At 38.9% G+C, this 25,744-nt stretch overlaps 1 protein-coding gene across 1 annotated transcript; it reads right to left on the bottom strand.

Moving 5' to 3' along the window:
* Positions 1-157: 157 nt before the first annotated feature.
* On the bottom strand, positions 158-25,744 carry ism2a (isthmin 2a). Its single transcript, XM_062439811.1, has 6 exons — positions 25,613-25,744; positions 15,435-15,683; positions 10,187-10,487; positions 4,683-4,817; positions 2,880-2,948; positions 158-675 (listed from the first exon to the last, which is right to left on the bottom strand). Exons 1-6 carry the CDS (start codon positions 25,742-25,744, stop codon positions 158-160), a joined length of 1,404 nt encoding a protein of 467 aa, XP_062295795.1.

The raw sequence follows: 25,744 nt of genomic DNA, 5'->3' as shown, positions 1-25,744 counted from the left end.
TGTATTAACAAAGCGGTTCAGTTTTTCTTTGCTCCTGCAGGTCTGAACAGTATTTCAGTGGAGACGGTTGATAAGAGAAATGGCAGTTTGAACTACCAACCACCATGTATGTCTCTATCATCCTCCCTTCTTGTTGTTACTCCACAACCCCACAGTGTCAGTACTCCCTTGCCTCTTTCAGTTCCGTCTGAAACACTTGTTCAGGGGGGTTATCAGCACAGTCTAGCCCATTATTAGGTGGCCTGACCATATGAAACCGACTCCAGTCCCCCTTGCACAGGATCCAAGGCAGAACATCTACCTTATAATGCAGCTCTGGTGAGAACTCGGTACTGATCAGATTTGGCGCTCCTGCTCCTTTTCCTCTTGTTATCAGTCTCATCTGATCATCGTAGCAGCAGTGTTGCGCCGCTAATGTTGTGCTCTCGTATGACAGCATTGAGCGGATGCAGAATCTGGCTGAGGGTTTGTAGATGTCCAGGCGTTCTTTGGGTCCACTCGCGTCCCTCCAGCGGTAGGTCTTGCGAAGTTTGGAGTCCTGGATGTTGACGGCGCTGTAAACAGCTTCAGAAGGGTAGGAGCAGGGGCAACTGGGGAGCTCTGTGAGCACTTGGTGTAGGTACTTCTGGAGGAAGTCATTCTTGCAGCTTAACCACTTCTCACAGCTGTCTACATCTGGATTGGAGGAAGTGGGGGGTATAGTGAGGGTTTGGAAAATTGAAAGAGGTTAAGTTTTTTCACAGAACATCTTGCAACACATGTACACCACTATAGGATCATACAGCTGTATGTCGTCTTTACACAGCTGGTCACGCAATTTAAAATGCTACATTTGCTGTTTGTAATGACAGATAAGAGAATACACTGACTAAACATCATTTCCAGCCTGATAGCTACAGCACATTTTTTGGCAAACACATAAATGAAAAGTTTCAGCTTGAATGAAAAATAAAACTGCTCTGTGATGATTTCAGAGCCAGCCACATATTTTACAAGCAAGAAGATGATTACATTTTAGGGTGAGGACTGAAAACACTGACATATAGAGGGAGGTGTTTTAGGACATCATACTTTATAATAGTTTTAAGCTTATGACCTTAAAACCTTCAGAATCTTCAGAATTCAGAGCTGCACAACACTCTGTTCTGTCAATTCATTAAGCTAGTGCTAATGTTAGCTTACATAGCTACACAGCTGATACAGTATCATTAGTTGTTGTAGTTCTTTTACCAAATACTGTTAGACTTCACCTTTTTATATTCTGTAATAAAATAATACACGCATGACACACTTATATATAATTCACGGTTTGTCATTAGAACCATAATTGACCAACTATGTAGCATTAATAAACATAGAGCCTCATATGAATGCCATGATGTTAGGTACAAACGTAGCTCATTTGCAGATTATAAATATGGGCCTGTAAATCATTTTATAGGATAGAATTGCAATTTAATAAATTAAGCTAAATGTTTTCCTCGTATCATTTAGCCTAATATGCAGTTGTGTTCTAACAGGACAAATAAAATAGACTGAAGTTGATAAAGGAAGCACATTTATTTTTTATATGTGTAGAAATGTTTGTATATTGATAGCATACTTTTGTCTTGACTGCAATTTATATCTTGGGATAGCTATAATTGACTACACCTGGACCTAGCTTGTTACTGTTATGTAACAATGTATGTTATGTAGGCCTATGTTTTGGGTTGTTTTAAACTTGGCTATTTTAGAGAGAAAGAGAGAGAATCAGCTGTATAGGGTACAGAAATTTGTCTCCTCAATGAAACCAGCTCCACGAAAGATAAGGAAGGGCCTACTTAGACATGCGTCCCTTTAGGATGGAGAACTAGCAGGGGATAACATTAATGTACATGACACAATACTGACTGACTGCTCATGCTGAAAGTTGCTGCTTAATACTTTGAAACAATTCCAAGCTCGTGAAAAAGTCTGCAGAGTTAAACATTTACAGCCCAAAATGTACAAGAGAAACCCATTAAAATATAACTTGTTTTGATTACCACAAAGAAGAGTGCCAGTTTTTTTTCCCCTCTCTTTGAAACCCACAGTCCTAAAGTCTAAAACATGAAACGAGTGATTGAGAGACGGGCTCAGAAAGAAAAACTAGTTCTAAAAAAATCTTTTGGCTGAAGCCAAATTAAAAGCTATTCTCTGTATTTGTTTTCTATAGTGGATGTAAGGGTTGAGAGGGAAAATGTCCGACACTATATCGTGTTCTCCTTTCCCCCCTGTATCCTTTGTTATGTTTACAGAGAGAAAAGAACTATCACGTTCTCTGGCCGGTGCTTAGTGGCAGGAGAGCAATAAAATGGAAACTAAAAAGCAATTCAAACATTTCTGGGAGGCAGGGTCAGCAGAGCAGCTCTCAGCATGCTGGGAAGGGAGATTTCTAAATATCAAAACCAGGCACTCACAGTGTGATTGATTGAGTTTGTAACCCACCGCTGGAGGGAACAGAACATTTCATATACAGGTCAACACCCACTGAACGAATGGAGAGGAACCTGTTGATAGGCCTGTCACAATAATTACATTATTGACTTATTGTATAGTAATGTAATTATCGACATCATCATGTCTATATATGGACTTATCATATGATACATGGACATGACCATGATTGTGATTTTTACTCTCTAATCCCACCCCCGCCCCCCCTTGTATTATTATACTATTATATTATTATATATCATTATATCAGTGCCATAAAATGATCTTCAAATGGCGATAATATAGTTTATCGGGATTATTGCTGAGACAATATATTGTCCAACAAAAGTAGTTAACGTGACAGGCCTACCTGTTGACTGTTGATCTATATACACACACACTCAAACACACTCTGTACGTACTTGTATCGAGGGAGTCAGTGCCATTGGTCGTGTGGATGGGTGTCAGCTGAGTCACTGCAATCATAGTGTCTATAAAACAGAGAAAAAGAAAGAGGAAATTGTCTTAAGCTTTTTTAATAATAAATGATCAAAAGCACACATGACAGGCAAAATGTAACAGTTACTCATAGCAAACGCAGACATAGTTGTCAAGAAGAAATCTGACATCCTTAATAAAACATCCCAGACAAGACATATGTAAAATTTCTTTTTTTAATTTTTCTGTTAAAGTAATGGATTTTACACATTCAAGTATATATACCTGTCACATGAATATTTGTGATATTTGGCACGTGGTGAGCGAGTGGAAAAGTGGTTGTGTGAAGGAAGAACATTGGTCTTATTTTTCTTGTAAGGTCCATCAGTGCTGGATTAAAACATATATTTTTGCTTTTGAAGCCTGAGGACCCCATTTATACCCTTCATTAACCTGCCTGTCTGGATATTCTATCTGGAAAATGAAAAAAATGTGTTAAAACTGTGAAGTGTGTCTTAAAACAACAGTCAGCAGCCCAAATGAACATTGAAACCTGTTTTTCTTCCTTTAGTCATTCTTCCTCTTCATACTGACCATTAGAAGATCCCTTCATAATGTACTTACAATGTAAGTGATGGAGGACAACATCCACAGTCCTCCTTCTGTTAAAAGTTGAAGCTAATATGAAGCTTCAGCCATCCAAATGAGTCAAATCAAGTAGATATCGTTCAACGTTACAGTCTTTTTAGTGCTAAAGTCCCTCTTTTTAACTTCCACAACAGCTCAACAGGGAAACATGAAGAGGGAATTTGATGCTAAAAACACTGTAAATGTGTCAGATATCACTTGATATGACGAACTCAGACTGCTGAAGCCTCATATAAACTTCACATCTACTTTTAAATGACTGTGGACCAACATAATCTCATGGGATGATGTATAAATAGCACACCACTTTTAAGGGCATTTTGCGTGTCATGAGTAAGCTTTTCGTGTTTTATTTAATGCTGTTTGTTGGTTTTAGGCACAAAAACTACTTGGTTATGGTTAGGGAAAGGTCATGGTTTAGGGTTTAAATGATCAGTAAAATGTGGTTTAAAAAAGTGGTCTTGAACAGTGCTGTCCTGCTGCTTTTGCAACTTTTTCTGCTAAATCTAGCTATCTATAGCCATCTACCCACCTATTCTCAATAAGCCAAAATCACCTTATAAAAAGAAAGAAAGTCACATTATCTTGACATCCGTGCAAAATGTATTCGTTTCACAATAATGGCTCTAAAATTGGAGATGCCTATGTGTTTTTGGCCTCGTCCTTTCCAAGTTAAAGATATCATTAAGTCAAATCAAGTCAAGTCAAACTTTATTTATAAAGCACATTTAAAAACAACCTCAGTTGAACCAAAGTGCTGTACAGTTATTAAAAGAAAATTGTTACATGGAGACAATGAGGAAAATACTTCCTTCAAGTCAGCCAATTGCAAAGCTTCAAATTCTGGCTCCAAAATCTATGGTTTCTACTGAGAGAACATCATCAAACAGCTCATATAACTACAAAACACAAAGACAATGATTCAAATAACATGTAAGTATGTGGTTTCAATGATAGCAGCTTCCATAGCAACCATCTTAAAAGAACAGGCCAAACAAATCTCACTATTTTAGAGCCTTTACTGTGAAATTAATACCAACGTAACTACTATATATTATGATGTGAGACTGGGTTGCTCAGGTCTTGTCAGAGATTTTTAGGTGTAAGTATAGTTTTTTATGCTATGCTTTACAGCTTACCTGCACAGCTCTCCAGGTCACACGTGCGTGACTCAGTCGCCGTGCAAGCGTAGCCGCAAGAACGGGTGCGCTTCTGGGTGCCGTGTCCACAGGTGACGCTGCAAGGAGCCCAGTCACTCCACTCCTCCTCGTACTCTGAAAAACAACACAGGGCCGAAAGATGGATGAAGGGGAGACAGCGCAGAGGGGAGAAAAGCAAAACTATGGAGTAATATATTAAGAGCGAGCTTTGAAGTTAGCCTTGTGAATTCCTCGCCCAGCTGGTGTATGTGTGTTATGCAATTAAGGAGCGGCTGAAAAGAGCTGGGTAACGACAGCGTGGGACCTCTGAGACATGCTCCTCTGTATTTAAACAACGCTTGCAGGAGGGGAGAAAGAGAGGGGGAGAACTTCAAAAGGCGGAGGAGGAAAAGGAGGAGGAGGAGGAGGAGGAGGAGGAGGAGGGGGACGAGGAGCCAGCAGGAGTGAAAGTCTTGGTGCAGTGAGAGTGATGGCGGCTGTATGCTAGCAAAACTCCTCACTCCGTTTTCAGAAGAATCTGAACTGAGTTATGAGCCAAAATTATATCAACAACTGGAGCTTAATGGAGGAGATGAACACATACTTCCTTTTTAGGGTAAAATCAAACTATAGGAAAAGAATTTCTGCAATCAGTCGTTCGAAATACGATTGTTAGATGTGTTAATAGGAAAACACAGAGAATTAAGGCCTTATCAAAAGGTGAGAAAGGTATAATGAAACCTTTTGAAAAACCATAAGTCTACTGTAAGCTACCTGTTCTGACCTGATCTCCAGGCTGCAGAAATACATGCCAGTAAGTTTACCCTGCTTCAAAGATCTGGAACAGTTCCCCACAGACCTGTTTCCACACAGAAGTTAATGATGCACTGCGACTCAATGAATATTACATACTTTTCAGGAAAGTCATAATAGCGCTAATGATCAAGCGGGAAGTACAGCCAGCTGGCATTTGCGTACGAGAGTGAAAAGAATCGGTCGGAGTGTGAGCACATAAAACTGTGCATGTGTGTCATCAGACTGCAATATGCGAGTCAGACAGTTGTAAGCTCAGACACTTGGAGAACTGGGGTGTGTACCAACACAAACAGTCTGCAGGACAGTGAAATGCCTCACAGGCTGTCTGGCTGGAGAACAGTGACTTCACTCCCTCCTCCACATCCCCTGGCTGTGATACATCCATCTGCTGTCCACATATTTCGGGGGGGAAATAGAAGAGGATCTCCAGCTTTTCTTATCAAGCTAAATATTAAAAGATAATTATGACCTTATATGGTTGATACAGCTATCATGGTAGCAGACAGTTTCTAACATCCAGCATTAATTTGGAGTTATGTATCTAGAAACTTGATGAATGTGACCTCCTTTTAACTTTGCTTCAGAGCCAGCAGTATCAGGCTGTTTAGCTGCTCCGCTGTGTTAACAGGCTAGTTTCTACCATTGTCTGTCTGTTTAGGGATGGACAGGGAGTAGACAGTTGGTTTATCAGAGCCTTTAAGGGTCTTGGTCTGGGAACAAGGTTGATGAGATAATGAGAGCAATTAAAACAATCATGAGCTGAAAGATGCTAAAATGCTACTTAGAGCTGAGTGGAAATACAGATCTGGTAATAATTCTCTGTGGACTCCTTCCACATTATACAAAGTCATGCTATCCATTGTTGATAGGCCTGCCATGATAACTACTCTTGTTGGACGATATATTGTCGCAGAAATAATTGCGATAAACAATATTATTGTCATTTGAAGGTCATTTTATACCACAAATATAATAATAATAATAATAATATAATAGCATAATAATGCATGATCAAGGTCATGTCCATGTATCATATGATAAGTCCATATATAGAAATGATGATGTTGATAATTACGTTATTGTACGATAAGTCGATAATGTAATTATTGTGACATGCCTACCGACAAGATTAATCTAAGAATGTTGCTCACCACAGTCTTAGGCTAAATAAGTAACACATGATGATGCTCAGTTTTTGTTGCCAACCTATGTTGCAGCTTTAAACGACAAACAAACCTGCAACAGTAAGGTTGAAGTGTTTGAGGGAAGACAACTGGGATAAGAGGACGGTTCATTTTCTTAGCTTTGATGTCACCTTGAGGTGTTAATGTAACTTGGCTGCATTGGTACAAGGTAAGCCATACTGAGCTGATTGCTGGCATTAAAACCTGAGGCCTGTAGTTGGGGGAAGAGCAGGGAAAGAAGGAACACAGACTGAAGGAGGAAACATTCTGCAGAATGAAAAGACCAGGAATCATGTTAATGACATGCAACTCTTAAGGTGGTTTAATACAGTGGGGCTTATTCCAGCCTCTCGTAAATGAGAAAGGTTTGACCAATATATTTCATTTTATGTATGGAGGTAGTGTCCTGCTTCAAGGAAAGTCACACCAGACCAACAACATACCTGATGTTGGTATTATCTTATTATTATTATTATTGTAATAATAAGTCAATAACGTAATTATTGTGACAGACCTACTTGCAAATGTAAATTTCAATCAATAATCAACAAAAACACATTATTCAGTTCAGCCTTACTTGGTTTAGTATGAACAGTAGGATTAGGTGGCTAATGATAGCTAACATAAGATAGATATTGCTGTCATCCCACTATCTAAGCATTCACCATTATCACACACTTGTCAGTTGACGCCACAGTGGCTGTACAGCAATACTTACATAAGCCTTCTTTAAATGTTTTTGCTTTCAAGTCCAAGTCTCATTTTTTGTCTTAAAGGGCCAGTCCACTCAAATTACAACAAACATTTTCTCACTTTGTTTTTAGATATAAGACATTTTTTGAGATATCTCTGTATTTCCAGAGTACCTTTAATAATCCACAATCCTCTCAGCAATCTTTTAGATCCCAGAAACCCTTTCTAAAAAGTTTCTGCTGCTGTTAAGTGTTATCTGGCTGTGACCACTGCAAAACTAAAAGGCATTCAAGTTCACTGTACTGAGGTGGTGGCAGAAATCTCACACAGATATCTCGGGACTTGGACAACTAAACCCAAAACTATCTGCAAGATCTTGCCCACTGAAGTGGATAAAATATGTGGTGAATCAAGCCTTTAAGCTGATTCCAAGAGTCAAATCTCATGTCTCCAGCTGTGTCTGTAAATATACTATTGTCAAAGTACTCCAAAGCAAAATTCTAAATTTTTGGATCATCCACAAAAACATATAGAGTATTTTGGGATGCTACTTTTAAGTGTTAATAATATTTGGTGGACTGTGCATCTTTACTGATTTGCATGTTATGGAACACTCGTGTTGTTAGACTTCTATGTTCGTTCTACATACACAACCACTGAATAACATCAGTACAGGGAGCTGGCTCTGAGTCAGGTATCCTGTGTGAGTGTGTGTTTGTGGTGTTTGCTATGTTTATATAGCGGGCAGACCCTACCATAAATCATGTCATGCCGGACAGACAGTGTGCACTTGTGAGTATGTGGGCTCATGTGTGTGTATGTACATATATACACACACACACATGCATGCATTAAACCCTGCATGGTGTGTGCAGCCCTCTCACTCAGATGGACGAGTCAACAGAAGAAAAACATCTTCAGAAAGCTTGCTGCCAACATGCCCTGGCCTATATGACCCCCACCCTCCAAACACACACACACACACACACACACACACACACACACACAAACCAACATCCACACACTCAGACCTTTCTATACAAGCTTAAAACTCTACAGTTCCCAAAGCTGTCACAGAGAAACTTTATCTCGCTATTGTCCTGGGGGTGTGGAGCCGGGAGGGCGCATCCGCTCTCTGAAATGTTTTCAAAGTGTCCTTTTATAGACGATGTCAAGCAAACGTTCAAGGCGTCTAAACTTACTTCTGCCCACTGCACATGTTTTGAAAGAGAACCCTCCTGTGTAGCTAATGTGTCACTTGCTGACTTCATTTTGGAACAAAGAAGATGTTTCACCTTGTGCTCCTATGGCACTTAAAACCTAACGCTTGAGTGATATTCGCATTTTGACTTGAAACATTGTCAAAATTTTGCAGTTTTTTAAATGTAAAACCTGTTTTGTCTGGCATTAAGGCAGCTATGACTTAAACAAGATGACAAATGAAGAAGTATGATAGTGACAATTTCCAACTGAGTCTTTATACCATCCAGGATGAGAATGTGTAGTTTAAACTATCTGACTATACTGATAACATAGAGGCACAGCTAAAGAGAGTTTCTCAACACTTCCTATACCCACAGACATGGATGTAGCTGTTTTAATATCTGCGGGGTTACTTTTACTGGAGAAGAAGTCATACATTCGATAATTATGAACTAAGATCTAAACCAAGACATAAAGAGTCGCTTTTTACATAATTTACATTTAGCTCCTCAATCCTCAACAGATCACAGAGAAACATACACCATTGTAAAGGGAAGGTTCCACTGTTTTGTAGTGTATATGATGCTTGTGCACTCTGGTTTAGAAGCTGAGTAGAGGTTTCTGGCAACACTTCACCTACTTCCAAGGTGCACAGAGAAGTGAAAAAAGTCCAAAGCTCCAGCAACAGTTGTAGTATAGAACAAGTTTGAAGGTCCCTTGAAGAAGCACTAAAGCAATAAAGTTGTTCTATACCACAAGTTTTTTCTTTTTTGACAGACTTCTGATCCTCAGATTGAGGGGTACAAATTTGGACAGAAATTGCACTTGTATACAAAGGGTTAAATGATTTGAATGTTATACAAATGCTACACTGTTTCATACACTGTTTCATGATCTGATAATGAACAGACTGTGCTCGAAGCATTCTAATTGTAGTTACTGCTGCTACATCAATCAAATGAACACTAACAGGGGTCGAAATGTAAAATTCAAACAGGTTGATTTCAGCCCTGAAGAATATCTCGAATGATATTATCATTAACTGGTATTGGTTATTCTCCCATTAAGGTACAAAAAAATCCAGTTTTAATGTACACACTGAAGATGTGCAATTAACCCTTACATACAAGTTTGACGTGTGTTTATTTTTTTTAAAAACTACAAGAATTGGCATTAAAACATGTTGCTCTATTCATCATATTCTATAAATTGCTCTCCTTGACCATAAAATAGTGATTTTGAATGTCTTCTTTTATTGTTTTATGTAAGATTATTCAAACATTTATTAATGACTGATGGGGAATTTATGAATGTGAATTGGTCTAGACTGGAGACTAATTATTAGTCAGAATTTGAACAGTATGTAAGGGTTAAACTGAGAGGATACAATAACTAATGACCCTAATTAACCCATAGTCCATCCCAAAATCTTTAACTAGTTATAATGTCATTATTCAGGAAAAACATGGCAAAGTGACTGAAATAACTGAATAAATAGTTACTGTATTATTTTTCATTGTCAAAGTAAAAAGTAGAATTTTTGGTCGTATTGTTCATCTCTCCACTGTATAAATCAAAGCTGTGTTGTTTTGATTTTAGGGCCCTTACCGTAGTTATCCTTGGCATCCCATTCATTGTTCCAGTGACCCCCCCAGTCTCCCCCAACTCCACTGAGAACCGGCTCCTCTGGATCGTAGTTGTACTCCTCAGATTGTTCCTCTAAACTGTCTATTCCCAGCCCGTTCTCCGCCTGTTCCGGGTACTCCCAGAACAGCGGCCAGAATAGCTTCTTGTGGCTGTTGGCCCACTCTGAAGAAGACACTGACCAATCGTTACGCTGGCCCTCCTTAGCCAAGTCCATCTCTACCTCGGTTTCTGGCTGTGTGTCCTCCACTACCTCAATGGTCACCTGAAAGGAGAAGAAGAGTATTTACTGCATACTGACAGGTGGAGGTTCTATACAAACACGATGTCTGCAGAAAGTTGTAAAACTGCTTCCACTCAAGCATACACAAGCAGGAAATTTACAGTATAACGTCATGCATCTACACTCAATAACTGGCTTCGCTGGCTCAAAGCTGATTGCAACGAGCCAACAGTAACATCATCAAGCACAATTGCCCCTGTAATTTTATGAAGTAGCTGATTGCCATAAATTATCCGACAAAATGCGTTCACACATGACTGTCAAACAGCCATGACAACAACTTCCTCTGCAGTTCAGTTACAGTACATTCCAACTGCACCCAATCAAAATAGGGGAATAACATCAAAACAGTAAGAATTTAGCGATACAATCAGTAGCTTCAATCATCATTAAAACGCTGGTGACTTTTATGGCCCGACGTCGCTTCGAGCAAAACACTTTTTGGGTTGTCGAGGTGTGAAAGTGGTTAACTTTTCCCTCAAGCTCACTTTTTTCATTCCGCACACAACAGTTTCTGACACTTTTTTCTTGTGTACAACAAAGTGCAGCACCAAGAATGCCTTTGAGGAGACACGGCACTGCTGTCTACATTTGTATGATTAATTGCGTTGAGACTACAAACTGAGTTGGGATCAGGCAGGCAGTGGGGTGCAGCCTGGAGGAGGCTATAATATCAGCCTTTTAGCAGCCGTTCAGAACAGCTACAAACACTATTTTCTTTAGACATCATTGGACAACACTTCATGCAATTCATGTATACTGAAACCTTTAAGCTCCTGGTATGTTACTTTGCGGAGAATTTAACTGGTATTAGTTGATAGTGTTTAACTGATGTACTGCTGCATACAGACAAAATAGCCTCCTATAAATTGTACTTGAGTACAAGCATTCAGATACATAAATTACAATTTTACCATTTACTGACAATTAAGACTGTGGTGAGAAACAATTTTAGATTAATCTTGTCGGTAGGCCTGTCACAATGATCATGTTATAGCCTTATCATACAATAACGTAATTATCAACATCATCATGTCAATATATCGACTTATTGTATGATACATGGACATGACCTTGATCATTTTTTACCCTCAATACTGAGTGGAGACGAATTAAAGGTAAATAACTCCATCCCCAACCATAATGACAGTCTGTGTTTTTACAGAAGTGTAGCACCCACTCTCCAATCCCACCCCTTACATTATTATGTTATTATATTATCATTATATCAGTGGTATAAAATGATCTTCAAATGACAATAATATCATTTATCGTGATTATTTCTGAGACAATATATCGTCCAACAAAAGTAGTTATCATGACAGTCCTACTTGTGTTGTGTTTCATTAGTAAATAAAAATCACCCTCTCAACTGCAGTTCAAAAATGTTGACCTTTAATTAGGGTCTCCATGAAGCTGGCCACTACGACTACTATAAGTATTTATTAATATGAATATACTAATTTATCAGAAACTACAGCTCCTTTGGGCACCCACAAGTAGAGACTGTTGTGAATGACAGCATAGTACAAGACAGTGGTGATAATATATGTCATCAATGGACATTTTAAAAATGTCCTTATATCTTCTTACAACATCATAGTTTATTGTGACCATTTTTCTACATGTTTATGCAAAATAGGGAGACTTTCAGTGTTAATAATAATTGACCCACAATGCAATGCAGAAAGGAAATGGAGCAGCTACTCACAGCTGCAAAACATTAAAACTAATTGGGTATGTTGTTGAGACAGCTAGAGGAACATCTCGGAGAAGAAGAAAAAAAAATTAAATCTTTAATAATCTGCTGTTTTCTTTTTCTTATGTTTCTTTGTCAGAGTCATTCCAAAGCTACAGTTTGATTGGTCTCCGTCATCATTCTGTGTTAGTACAGAACGATAAATTATGTTCACTATATGACATTTAGATTATAGTACATATAATACAGAGGAAGTATAGAATTTGAGACAGAGCTAAAGACATGAATTTCGTGCAAATCCCTTGTCAGACATTCGGTAAAGTGGCCGAGCAGATGAATCCATCTCATTGCTAAACCCACAGTAAACAGCTCTACCCTGATCCCCATGTAACAATAGTATCTGACATGTCGGTCTGATTATGACCCTCATGATTCCTGACAAGGCTCCTTTCCAGAGGTAGTGAGGGTTCCTGTTTGTTCACAGTCCTGGCCAGTAAAGGAGTGCACAAGGCCATTTACCAATAAAGGAGTACACCTTTGTTTATAGGTGCATTTAAGCTGCATTATATGGGTTTTGACCGATCAGAGACCTGAAAACAAACACAAACTGACTTACTAACAGCTTATTAATGTCTTGACCTTCATTTATCACTTAATCATAAAAACAATTTCAAAATGTTCAAAGAAGTTATGTATCACATAACGTCTTTCTAAATATCTCAATAAATTAAAGGTCTGTCTCTAAAATACCTTTAATACAAAGAATTATGTAATATATAATAACTTTGCATGTTGGTACAAGCTCTCAGTTATGATGAAAAAATGATGTCACACTAGTTTATTTGCAGATCAGATTAAGAGTGTACACCCCTTTTATGAAAGAGGGTTATTGTGCACCGGAGGAAGGAGCAGAGAGAAACAGATGAGATATATAGTGTGATGGAAAGATGAACTGATAGCTGGTACTGACTATCTCTCTGTTTGTGTCTTCCACACACATGCATAGATGCACACACACACAAACATACACAGGTCTAGACAAAACCCAGGTTGCTTATGTTCCCGACTGCAACTGTTTATAAAGAGAAAGCGGCGGCTGTGGACTGAGATTTCAACATGATGCTGAATATCAGAGATCAGACAGAGGGGTAAACATTTGTCTTTGTAGTTCACCTCTTATACCTAATTTAATAACTGGGTATCAATAAGGTACCAAAACTCCAATTTTTTCTCATATGTTTTAGAACTGATGTTTGTATCATGGCATCAACATCAGTCCACAGAATCGGGACCTATTGAAGCATTTTCAGACTGGACTGACTGTTCAACGTCTATCCATTTACAACCATGTGTCTGTTTGGCAAAACTACACCAGCTTATTTTGAAGCCTTAATTAATTAAGAATGAATGAAGTGAGAGAAAGGAGTGCTTAGGAGGCTAAACGAGACGCATACAATCCCTCTCATGCATATTTGACTTTGTGCTGTTGCAGCTTTTAAAAGTGATATAGGAATGTTTATAGGTCTGATCAAGCAAAATTGCCATTGTGACCAGTTTTCTGGTTGCATAATGTTTTGAATTAAAAATCATTTCGAAACACGGTGGAGGTTTCTGGCACAATTTCACCTACTTCCAAGGTGCACGTAGAAGGGAAAAAGGTCCAAAAACGTCAAAGCTCCAGCAACAGTTGTTATTATTAATAGACTGCATTTCGGCTTGCAGGATTCATCAGGGTCATCATAAAACACATTAAAAGCAGTATTTAAATTGGGTATTTAAAAAACAGAAACAATTAAAAAAGGTAAAAAAAAATATATATATACAAAAAATAACCAATTATGTGCATCTAGATATATAACAGCTAATGGGTAATCTACCAAGGTGAGTTGGGTATCATGTGACTTCAGGCCAATCATTGTCCCAGATAGGCAGGTAGGCAAGGGGAGTATCCAATAAAAGACATGGGTGACACCATATTTGGTCCATTACTGCTTGTAATGTGTTTTATGATGACCCCGACGAAGACCACAAGCTGAAACACGTCTATTAATAAAGATGTTCTATAATGCAATTCTTTCTTTAAAAAAAAAAAGAATTAAAATAAATAAATTAGGCTACTGGGGCGTATTTCTAAAATCTTGGCTATGGCATTTCTCCTCTCACTTAATTTCTGTCACTTCTTTACTGTCAAAAAAGGGTCATAATGCTTGAAAAAAAAGTTATTAAAAATGTATGACAAAATAAAATGAGTATACTGTATATCAATATCTACATACATTTGTTTGGCTTAAACCAACCATGCAGTAATTCTTACTCTGTCTTTACATACTGGTATGTGCTACATGTATGCTTATATAACCCCACATCTGCTCTGCTCTTCTTTATAATACAATTTTCTTTGCAGTATCTCATTACTGTTATATATTGGTATCATAAAAGTTTCACATACTATAAGATTATTTTACTTTTTGCTTTTAACATGGAACCATGGAGCTCAGCACCAACTTCCCTCTTGATTTCATTACTTGTACACACACTGATAAGATTTTGAATGTGAATCTCATTGTCTTGGACAGGCTCCGATCTTCCGCAGTCACCACCAGTGAATTCCAGTTAAAACAACATGAAAAAAGGGTAATTTTATCTGTGTCATACCAAAGGCAGAATTCTAAGACACAACACAAAAGATCAGGCAGTCATTCTTCATACCTGGATAACAGACTGGAATTCCTCCTCCTGTCCAACACAATTTTTTGCTTAAATCTATGCCACAAGTGAAGTTTCTCCATGCTTTATTGTTAAGTCTACTCTGTCAGGATTTGGCTTCACAGTTGCACTAAAAAATGACCTTTTGACCTTTTACATTTAGCTCTCATATGTTTCATATTTTTCACTTCTTCTTTTATTTCTGTAAACCTTGTGTAGATGTCTGAGGTTCATGAAGAAGTTTGAGCGCCTCGCTATTAAAGGTCCTGCGTATGGTAACCTAAGACGCTGCCCTGACTCAAACCAGCTGTACAGAACGATGGGATGTATAAAGCGAGGGGAGAGAGAGATAAATAGTGTAGAGGAGAGAAATTGAGGTGAGTGACCAGTTTCTTAATCTGGAACACCTGCGCTTCAGTGATGACATGAACTCTTCATGCTATGAGAAGAGTTATCTAAACCGTCTCCAAATGATACGAGGTGTTCAGAAAATGCTGACATCTCCACACTTGCACATTATCTACCTGGATGTTGGGGTTCTGTGAGCTCATGTCTGCATTAGCAAGCTCTGGGAAGTTCCTCAGGTCCAGGATGAAAGGCTCAGGATCCTCTTCCGGTACAGGAGGGGGGAGGACACCATGATGACGGGGCTGGGACCAGCGGTTTCTTGACCTGGGGGAAGATGGACCTGAGGGCAGCGTCTGCAGAAGGTTCTGCTGCTGGAGCTCATCCAGACTCTGCTGATCCTCTCCATGTCTATTGTCTGCCATCACCTGAGAGAGGACAGAAGACAGAGGATTCAAACTTCTCTTCTATTTTTCTTTCACACACACATCAAAAATCTGAGAAATAGAATGACCTGTGAATAGAGAAGTGTGTTAAAGGTGCTAATCTACTTAACTGAATGCTGCAGTTGGGCAGAAAACCATGACGCACGTTTGTTTGGCTTTGCTCAAAACACATACACCAGCTACTCCCTGCTGTATTTCTAATAATGTATCATGCTCCGCTTTTGGATTTAATTACTTAATAACTAGCTTTGCAAGACAATCCTACACCATCACACTAAGAGACATCTCAAATGTGCATGTAATGTACAGAATGAAGCTGTTGGTCTGTCCAACACAGATTACATCTCCAACACTCAGCTGAGTAAAAGCATGAACAAACACACAATGAGCACTACATTGTTTTAGTTGTTCCTCTCTCTATGAGTCATGAACTGAAGCACGAGACTTAAGTGATGTGGGTATTTTTGCTAAAAGGAAAGAAAATATATAGAACAATTACAACTGATTGACTGGGCCGGTGTTCAAGAAGCATATGTTGCTGCAAATGCTATTTGAGAAGTAGAGAGAATAGAAGAGAAGAGAAGAGAAGAGAAGAGAAGAGAAGAGAAGAGAAGAGAAGAGAAGAGAAGAGAAGAGAAGAGAAGAGAAGAGAAGAGAAGAGAAGAGAAGAGAAGAGAAGAGACAATGATCACTATCCTGATGACGCCAACTGAAATTTCTGTCATCCGAAAAATGTTACAGTGTCAAAGAATAAATTTAAAGGTCAGGATAGTCATGAGACAATTATGGGCACATACCAAGCACAGGAAGAAGTCATTTTCCCATCTGTCTGCCCATAACTTAATTATTCTGCCAGTTCACTGTGTTTTTGGCATGATTGTTAAACACTTTGCCATGAATGATTTGATGTGAAACCCAAGGAGTGAACATCAAGCTGCATACCATCGTGTTTGCCAGGGCACTTAAGTTCTCTTGTGTAGATGAGGATGTGTGAGTGGACATTTCCCCTCTCCCTGACCTCTCGCAGATCTCCCAGAGAAAACTGACAGCCGCTCTTGGAAAAATGTATTTAGTCATTCAAGAAGACCCTCCAAAGCATTTTTAGCCTTTGGTAAAGTAGGGCTTGGGAATATTTTTTGACTAGTCTAGGGTTGGGTTCCAATCAAGCCCTGTTTGGATTGACGATGAAGGGTCTTCTTGAGAAGGGTTAGGACAGTTGCCATAACATATCAATGGTTCTGCTATTTAGTCAGTGATATTTTGATCTGGATCTTGTCCAGTTGGCAAAACACCAGTATTCTCTACGTTCCAAGACTAATGAATCTCTTATCAAACCTTTTATCTTTCGTTGTTCTTTATTACGAACAAGTAAAAAACACTCAGGTTCCAGTTAAAATGACAAACATCACCAGCATGAGATTAGATCAGCTATGTAATGGGTACCATTAATTATCTAACAGTCATAATTTTAGCTGTTAGAGCTCTCTGAAAACCCTTCTCTGAAGTCAGCTGAAGGTTGTTTGTGATGAGAAACATCACTTTGTGTTACCATGCTCAGGACATCTTTAACCTTCATGGTTTGTTAAATTGAGTCATGGATAATTTTCCTCCTTGGTACCATTCATTTGGGCAAATCTGACCACAGCAATGGTACTTGGGTGCGGACCAAAACAACTGAGAGACCCTTTTGAGCAGGCATGACCAAACTATTCCTGCAGATTTTTGTTCCAACCAATCAAGAGCACATGATTTGACCGATCAATTATCTGAAGATTGGGATCAGTTGATTGAATGAGTCAAGCTGGTGTGCTCCTGCTTGGTTGGAATGAAAACCTGCAGCCACATGGCCCTTTATGGAACAGTTTGGACATCCATGTTTTAGAGGAAGTAGTCTCAGACCAGTTCCAAAGAAATCCTGGAGCAGTTCATTTGTGCTGGGAATGTAATCCAACTTTGATCTGACGAAACTATAGGACTGCAAGTTGCTAGCAGGTAGTGGGAGAATGACTCGAGGTCCAACCAGGACTAGTGTAACGTAGTACATTGCTTTGATTGATATTTGAGGATAGGAACTTCTTCCTGGGTTTACACCCCACTGCAGACAAATCTTACCAATGAGATGAGTGGACTTTGTCACCTGGTTTATAGTGATATATTCTAGTAATGTTTTTTCTCTATAAAAAGAAACAAAACCAATGGGAAAATACAGGTTTACCAACCCATTCCTTGTTTTGGACCAGAGCAAACCAGCTACAGGTTTGAAAAAGCCATCTGAGCGTTTAGTGGATGGTGTGTGTTCGTAGTTCAGCAAAACCAACAGAATGGTGATTCTTCTATTTCTATTTCTATTTATTTCAATCTGTCAGATGCAGTTAATCAACATTTCATATCCCATAGTGTTCATTTTGTTTTCAGGTTGTGTCTGATTAGGCTACTACTAAAAACAACTAGAAAAATGTCATTATGCTTCTTTGAGTTTCAGTTATTTAAAAATGTACTATACCTGTTAAAGATTAGGATTTAAAGGTTTTCTGATTCAACAATCATGTCAGTAACATTTTGTCAATCATTAGAGTTAAAAGAGTCCCCAAGCCCGTCTTCTTTAGCATAACAAGAATGTTGGAAAACAGCTTTAAAAAACGTTTTAAATCCCTGGTGGTTTTTCTGCATCAGGTGCAGAATTTCATATGAATGTATTTAAAATGCAGAATATGCACGGTACATAGATTTGCTTGCATGAGCTCTTAGTACAAATTTGTGCTGTGAAAGCACTAGCTTGTGTTTCTTCATTAAAAACCCACAAAGGCAAAGAACCCAGTGCTTACAAATGACCATCACACAAAGCATACATTCTGATGCATATATTAAAATATACAGTTTCATCTTTACCTCATCTAGGGTGCAGGACATTTGAGAGCCATCCATCCCACACAGCCTATTCCACAATAAAGCACGCAACTTAAACTTGAACTGGCTCAAGAATTTGACGCCCTCTGCAAAATGTGGCATCAGCTTCAGCGTGCCTCTCGGGAGGGAGTGGAAGGGATGACTGTCCATTCAGGATTATTTGGTTTAAGCAGTAGCACCTCCTCTTTCGGGTCCCCTGTGATTTTTAAATGTATGTGCCCCCTCCAAACCACACTCAGTATTTCCCCGTTCACATTACTGCTCCAGAGTTTGGATAAGTAAAGTGGCTGTTTGTGTGTAAAACTCCAAGTTCATATTGCAAACCTGGACCAAGTCAGGCTTCAAGGCTCCCTGTGAGCAACATGAACCCAGCCGCTTGCTTTAATGAAAACACAGAGCCCAGAGTGAGGGTAGAGAGACAGGGTGGAGAAAATGGGGCCAGAAAAAGACCTATGTAGATATGTATGTATTTATATATATAGAGTGGTGTAATGATACACTGACTTCACGGTTAACTTTTCTGTAAAATGCGCTAATCAGTGTATATTGGTGTGAATCCGATGTATGTAAGAAAATGCTTCAAAACGAATAAAAAACTTTAATGACAAAAAAAACAAACATCATCAATATATTATTTTACTTTTCTCAGTGCTTTTCAGATTTTTGCAGTTCATTCATGAAATACTTGGTCAGTCATCTTGATGAGCTAACTGCGAAGTCTGAGGCTGAGGCTGCCAGCATCTGTAAAGCCTCCGCAGTCACTGAAGCAGCTGTGAACGCAGCCAATCTGAAATAAACAAGACTAAAGCCATGCTAGCAGCCCTGAAAGGCTGCAATTTTCATTACACAGCATGATACAAAATTATGAATAGGACTAAAATCATACAGATTTTCTTTGGTTACTTTCACGCTTAAGAGTTTGTTTTAGTTAGCCAAGACCAAGCAAAAAATCCTTGTTCATCCATACCTTGTTGCCTTTGAGCCTAAAATGCTAACATTTTAGATCAACAAGCACAAAATCTTGTGGTTGGCCGGGTTATGACACCGTCTACACCACAAACAAACCACACCAGGGTTCGCTAGGAAGTGGACCAAGAGCCATATTTAAAGTGGTGTAAACCAACAGCTTTCACAGCGACTTTATTGTGCCAAACATCCAGCAATTTTGTTAAATGACAACTCAACAAATACACCCGCTTCACACAGTGACTGGACTGAACGTCGATTCAATGTCTCTCTCAAGCTCAGTTTTTTCAGTTCCTACAACACCTACTCCCATCACCTTCTGTGGGTACAGCCAAGTGCAACACCAAGAATGCCACTGACAAGAGATTTGTTCAATCCATCACCAGTGGTTGGAATAACACTTTACTGTAATTCCACTACATTTGGTGATAACTAGTAATGTAACTAATTACTTTTTCAAATTAAATAACGCAATTACAATTGCTGAAATTTAAATGGCCTTGTTATTGTTACTTTTGTCTTATGTGAAAATGGTGGAAATCTACTTCATGAGCTAACGTCATCCAACCTTATGGTGGTGCAAGTGAATCAATCAATACCGATCTGCTAACTATTTAGAAGTCAGAAAACCAATTTTAGCTAGGTTAGCCATTGATAGCAATACCAGTTAATAAAAAAGAATGTCGCTGTATTTTGAGCATACAAACAGCGTAGCAACATGTCCACAGATAGATGTAGGACAGTGCTGTGTGTACAACTAAGTTAATGAGACAGTAATAGGACAGCAGTGCTAATAAACAGGATATTACTGCACAGCGCTACCATCTTGGATTTTGAGGTTGGGGCTGGTGAGGTTCATCTGACCTTCTGAGTCGGAAGTCCGACTTCTGGGGGCATACCAGTTGAAATTTCCAACTGGGAACTTGAAAATTCTTCTGAGTACAATTGGAATACACCATTAGCTGTTTTTTGTCCTCCTTGAGATCAAGGACAAAAATGTGTTTTGTGGTGAACTGTAGTCTATGTGCTGGTGTGAGAACGTTATCCACATCAAAGAAACAGCCTAGTAAAACAACACACTCCTTCAAGGCTGAGTCGTAGAAGACCCCATTGGTAATGGTAACATTATTGAGACTCTTTGTCCAAGCAGGTTGATGTGAGGTTTGCTTCACCTGAAGACCACATGGGTTGCACCTACAGTATGAGTGCTTCACATCAGTAATTATCCTCAGTAAATTAGCATTTGTTCACAACCACCAGTACTGCTGAAGTCCTCTGCTGCTGCAAAGTAGTAACAGTGTAGCACCCAGTGGTTCCCAGAGAAACTTTAGCTGTGCACTGTTAATGCATCTTGACATGTCAAATTGCCACAAGTGATTTATGATGGCAAAATGCTGTGAAATCGACCTTATACGCCGCATTTAATGCAAGACATGTGCCCTTCCATCTCTACAGATAGAGGAAAAGAGTATACACAGGAAGTGATGTGACAATTTCATACTGCAAACGCAATAATGGAAAAGGGAAAAATGTCTGCGCGAGAGTGAATTCTTTTTCCCATGGCAAAAGATACTTGGATCTAAATTCAAGTCAGTGAAATGTTGCTCCCTCATCTGCTATTGAGGAACGCTGCCGCCTACAGTTAGTTGTAGCTTTGTTAAATTAGTGTGTCACGTTTATTAATTTAACACTTTTTGGATCAAACATCAAAAAAGTATTCATTATGAACGTCATTTGGCAGGTGGGTCAAACATAAGAAAGTACTTATTACAGACATCATTTGGCAGGCAGGCAGGTGTGTGTGTGTGTGTGTGTGTGATTAATTGTAATGATATTCCTGATTTACAGCTGCATTTGGCTGCGTTCACACTGCAAGCCAAAAATCCGATTTTTAGCCAATCTAGATTGGAACCAGATGGCTCTTATGAAGTCTGAACAGTCATAAATCACATGAAATCCGATTTTTGCAAACCAGATCTAAACCACCTTTGGGAGGTAGTTTCAAATCGCATTTGGACAGATGTGTCTTGAGTCTGAACAGCTCCAAACAATGAAATCGGATTTGACTGTCTGTGACGTCTCTCTACGTCTCTACGCCTAAAAATCGGATATGAGAAGGAATCAGGCCTAATGCATTTTTGGGTTTCTTCCACTCTGGAACAGAACTCAACAATAAGCACAAAAACACTCATTTACCATATTATGGGCTTGGAAGGATGATATGGCGAACATGCTAGCGAACTCTTGCCTGTGTACACATCCAACAGACAGCTAAATACTTCACTATGTTCACCATCTGGTTGCTAAATATGTGTGTCTGTTGTTAAATGCTGGGCCGCTAGTGTACAGTGGCTTTATCAGAGGTAAACACAGAGAAACACAGTTGACGAGAGCAGTAAGATTGAACCAATCAGTAAATATTGATAGATATTGACAGGTGCTGCTTTAAGTAATATTACCAGTGTGTATGTCAAGAGCCATTGTGGACTGAAAGTCAGTGTCAACTTTTTATAAAACTCTTGAACATGATTGTTTTTTAAAATACTGAATGAATGTTCCTGATTATTCCATCACTATGGTATACTTTAATTACAGAAACCAACACGTCCCAAAAATTAAACAACAAAATACATAGTAATTATCCACCTGGCCCACACATAGAGGATTTTTCTGATCTGACTCCTTGATCAGCAGGATGACATAATTTGTGCCTTCCAAAACCGTTACAAATCACTGTTGGAAAAATTCATTAGTTTCTTGATCTGATACCACTATGTTTGAGGTCTTTAGTTGTAGGCACAAAATTGAACTGCATTAATAACCTCTTCAAGATCAGGGGACCTCCGTAGTCATCAAGTTCCAGTAGGAAATGAGAAGTCTAATGTTGCACTACTTCCCTCTTTGCTCCAGACAAACTACAGTCATAATGACTGTGGCTGCTAAAGAGCTCTGCCACTTGAATGTAAACACATGTCGATTTTGGGCATTTTCTGAAATGACTGATGCTGTCGTTCTTCTACAGACGATCTCAACTGCTGCTACGCCCTGTGGGAAAAGCACACTCTCTGGAGTCCAATCATACCTATTCTTCTTCTTCTTCTTCTTCTTCTTCTTCTTCTTATTATTATTATTATTATTATGCTGGCTGTTAATTTATATACCGTAAGGAGCAGTGGTGGCTCGTCAATGCGGGGCGCTGGGGCGCTGCCCCATCCAATAATCTAGAGAAAGTCTACTTAAACATATTAAATATAAATGAATTAGATAATGCTAAATCATTAAGAAATAAAAAGTATTTGTTTGTAAAATGCGCCTGTTAGTCTCTCAGCACCTGTCAGCATTAATTATAAATCGATTCCAAATTGTATATTTTATTAATTTCTATATGTACTTCCTGTATGCGGGGCGCCGGCCTAATGGGAGTCAATGCAAGCCCTCAAACTTTTGACAAGCATATGACCTGTGCTGCTCTCTCATTGGCCTGCGTCATGTTTCCCACGGGGCGCAGCTCAGTGCCCCGGACACGCCCACTTTTATTGGCAGCGAATTGTTGTTGTTTCATGTTTTTTAATCTACTGTGATTGGACAGTTCTGGCTGTCATTCACGCCCTCCCGTCAGCTGCTGTCACCCAAACTCCTGCTGACGGTAGGTTCAGGAGATGACGTTAAAGTGGAGCCGCGGAAATTAAAGAAGATTATTTTGTAATTTCTCTACAAAAACATAATTTCACAAGACTTTCACTTGAAGAGAGAAAGAGGATAAAGCAGCAGCAGGTGATGAAGGAGCTGAGAGTTTCTCCCGCTGCTGTTATGATAAGCGGAGCTGGCTAGCTGGATGCAGTGTGATTTATTCCTTTTATTGCTTTATCTGTTTGCTGTTTAAAAGTGTCAGCACCGAAACATTGTGGACAACGACAGGGGAACGAGACCTAAAACATCTCTCTGAAAAAATGCAAACAGAAAGCTGCAGCCATCGAGACAATAGCATGGAGCTAAGTTGTTTTTAGCAGACTTAGCATTGCTGAGCCCTTTCTGCAGCTGTTTCACCACATCTGGCCACATGTGGACCTCTGCTATGCCAAGCTCCAGAAGAGGAACATAGATTCATTCAGTGGCTGCATCCAGCAGCTCCAACGGGACATATAAAAGATCAGATAGTAGCTGCATTCCTCTTATTAATATTGTTAAGTGTTAAAAAATACTTTATAAAAGACATAACTATGAAGTGTAAAAAACTCAAATGCATAAATGCAGGATAAGAAATGATGGAAGTAATTTTGACTATTACAGTTGATTTGGGGTACATTTCATTATTAAAATAAGTTAAATAAATTATGCTTAATCACAGCAGTGTATAGTGCTTAATGCACCATCTATTGTCATGTTTAAGTATTGCAACAACTAACAGATTACAGTGAAATCAGGACTGAAGACACAATAACTAAAATATAGGTGGTGTCTCTTTTTAAGCACATTACCTTATTGATAACTCTGCTTTAACTACTGGTATCTTTAGGTGATGTGAGTGAATTTTATCATGTCTAATTATGTTTTATTCCTTTCTCTGTGGGTCAGAGATACCATACTGGGACAAACCAGGGAACATTATAGTGTGTTGTGTTATTTTTAGATTGGTTTTCCTTTATTTTTATTTTTTTTGCTGCGGTATGAAGTGGTGCTACGGCTTGTTTGAAACAGCATCAAACTGCCCCCCCCCCCCCAAAACATTTTTGTCACCAGCCGCCACTGGTAAGGAGTAACAAATGAAACAATCCTGTCTGCGCTCTTGTGGTTTCTCCTACAAGATTCAAGGCAAATCTTGACAGTTATTACTAGGGCTGAAATTGACATTCATAATTGATTCATCTGTTGATTATTTTGTTGTTTGGACCAAAAAAAAAATGGAGAAAAAAGTTTCCCAAAGCCCAAGGTGACATCCTCAAATATCTTGTTTTGTCTTGACCATCAATCCACAACCCAAATACATTCAGTTTCCTGTCATAAAGGACTACAAACCAGAAATTATCCACATTTAAGAAGATGGAATCAGAGGCTTGGGACTTTTGTTCTTATAGTTGGCGACTGATCCAATGATTGGCAAATAGTGGTTTAATTGACTAGTCATTGTAGCTCTAAATTGGGCATTTAAAAAAAACTGATAGAGAGAACATTTGAGGGACTTGAATTTTAGTGTTCCTCTGCAATTTGTATGAATAATAAACAAAAATCTAAAGAGAAGTCTATATATAACTGACTTCTGTGTGAAGAAGGTACAAAAACAAGGAAAAGGGGGCAGTGGCTGCTTACTTGTAACCAAAAGTACATCATTGATTAACATGAACAAATCTAAAAATCTACAGGCTTTCACAAAGCCTCTGAGCTGCAAGAACTTTGATCCCTTTACCTGCAGTAAAACCCTGACAACACAATAATTCTGCACCAAAAATGGGGCCAAATTTCTTGTAGAAAACGTGAAAGTGAGACACTGTCCTGATGCAAGTGAGCAAGACGGACAAGAGGAAGCAGACACAAAGAGAAAGAGAGAATGGGGAGTTGAAGAGATGAGTGTGAATCAGAGGATGTAATGGGACTGGTTTTAACATTACACAGCTCATTGGATACAGTGTATGATTACTGCAGAGCAGAGGTAACACACTTCACAGCAGTTTTAATTTAGTTAAGAAGGTTTAAAAATTAAGCCAGTGTCCATCAGTGTTTGTTAAAAACTTTAACATGACTGAACAGATACATGTACATCACACCCGCACCGCATCATTAAGCTCATATGGCGAGTGTAATTTGATATATGAATATGTATATCCCAGGATTGTGATTTATTATTGGAGGATGTCAGTATCAATAACAATAGCTACATGGTGTATGATTATTCTACAATCAATTACTTACAAGTATAAAGCAAAACGTTTCAAATTTCAAGAGCACCACTCTCATAAATGCAGTAATATTGCATTTAAGTTTCATTAGTTTGAACGCTTACAGTATAGGCAGCATTTGAATAGGAGAATTATTTAATGTACCTCAATATGGGACGCAGAAGCGTTTCTGTCTCTGGCAGCAGTCTTCTTGAGGTTAGTGGGAAATCCGCTGACTGACACCGACAGCACGCTGAGGACCAGCAGCCACAGATGCGCCACTTCCCTCCGCTGCAT

The sequence above is a fragment of the Scomber scombrus genome, chromosome 19 (assembly GCF_963691925.1).
Source record: "Scomber scombrus chromosome 19, fScoSco1.1, whole genome shotgun sequence".
In the NCBI taxonomy this organism is placed as follows: domain Eukaryota; kingdom Metazoa; phylum Chordata; class Actinopteri; order Scombriformes; family Scombridae; genus Scomber; species Scomber scombrus.
The sequence above is the reverse complement of the archived record's forward strand: the minus strand, read 5'-3'. Positions and strand labels throughout refer to the sequence as shown.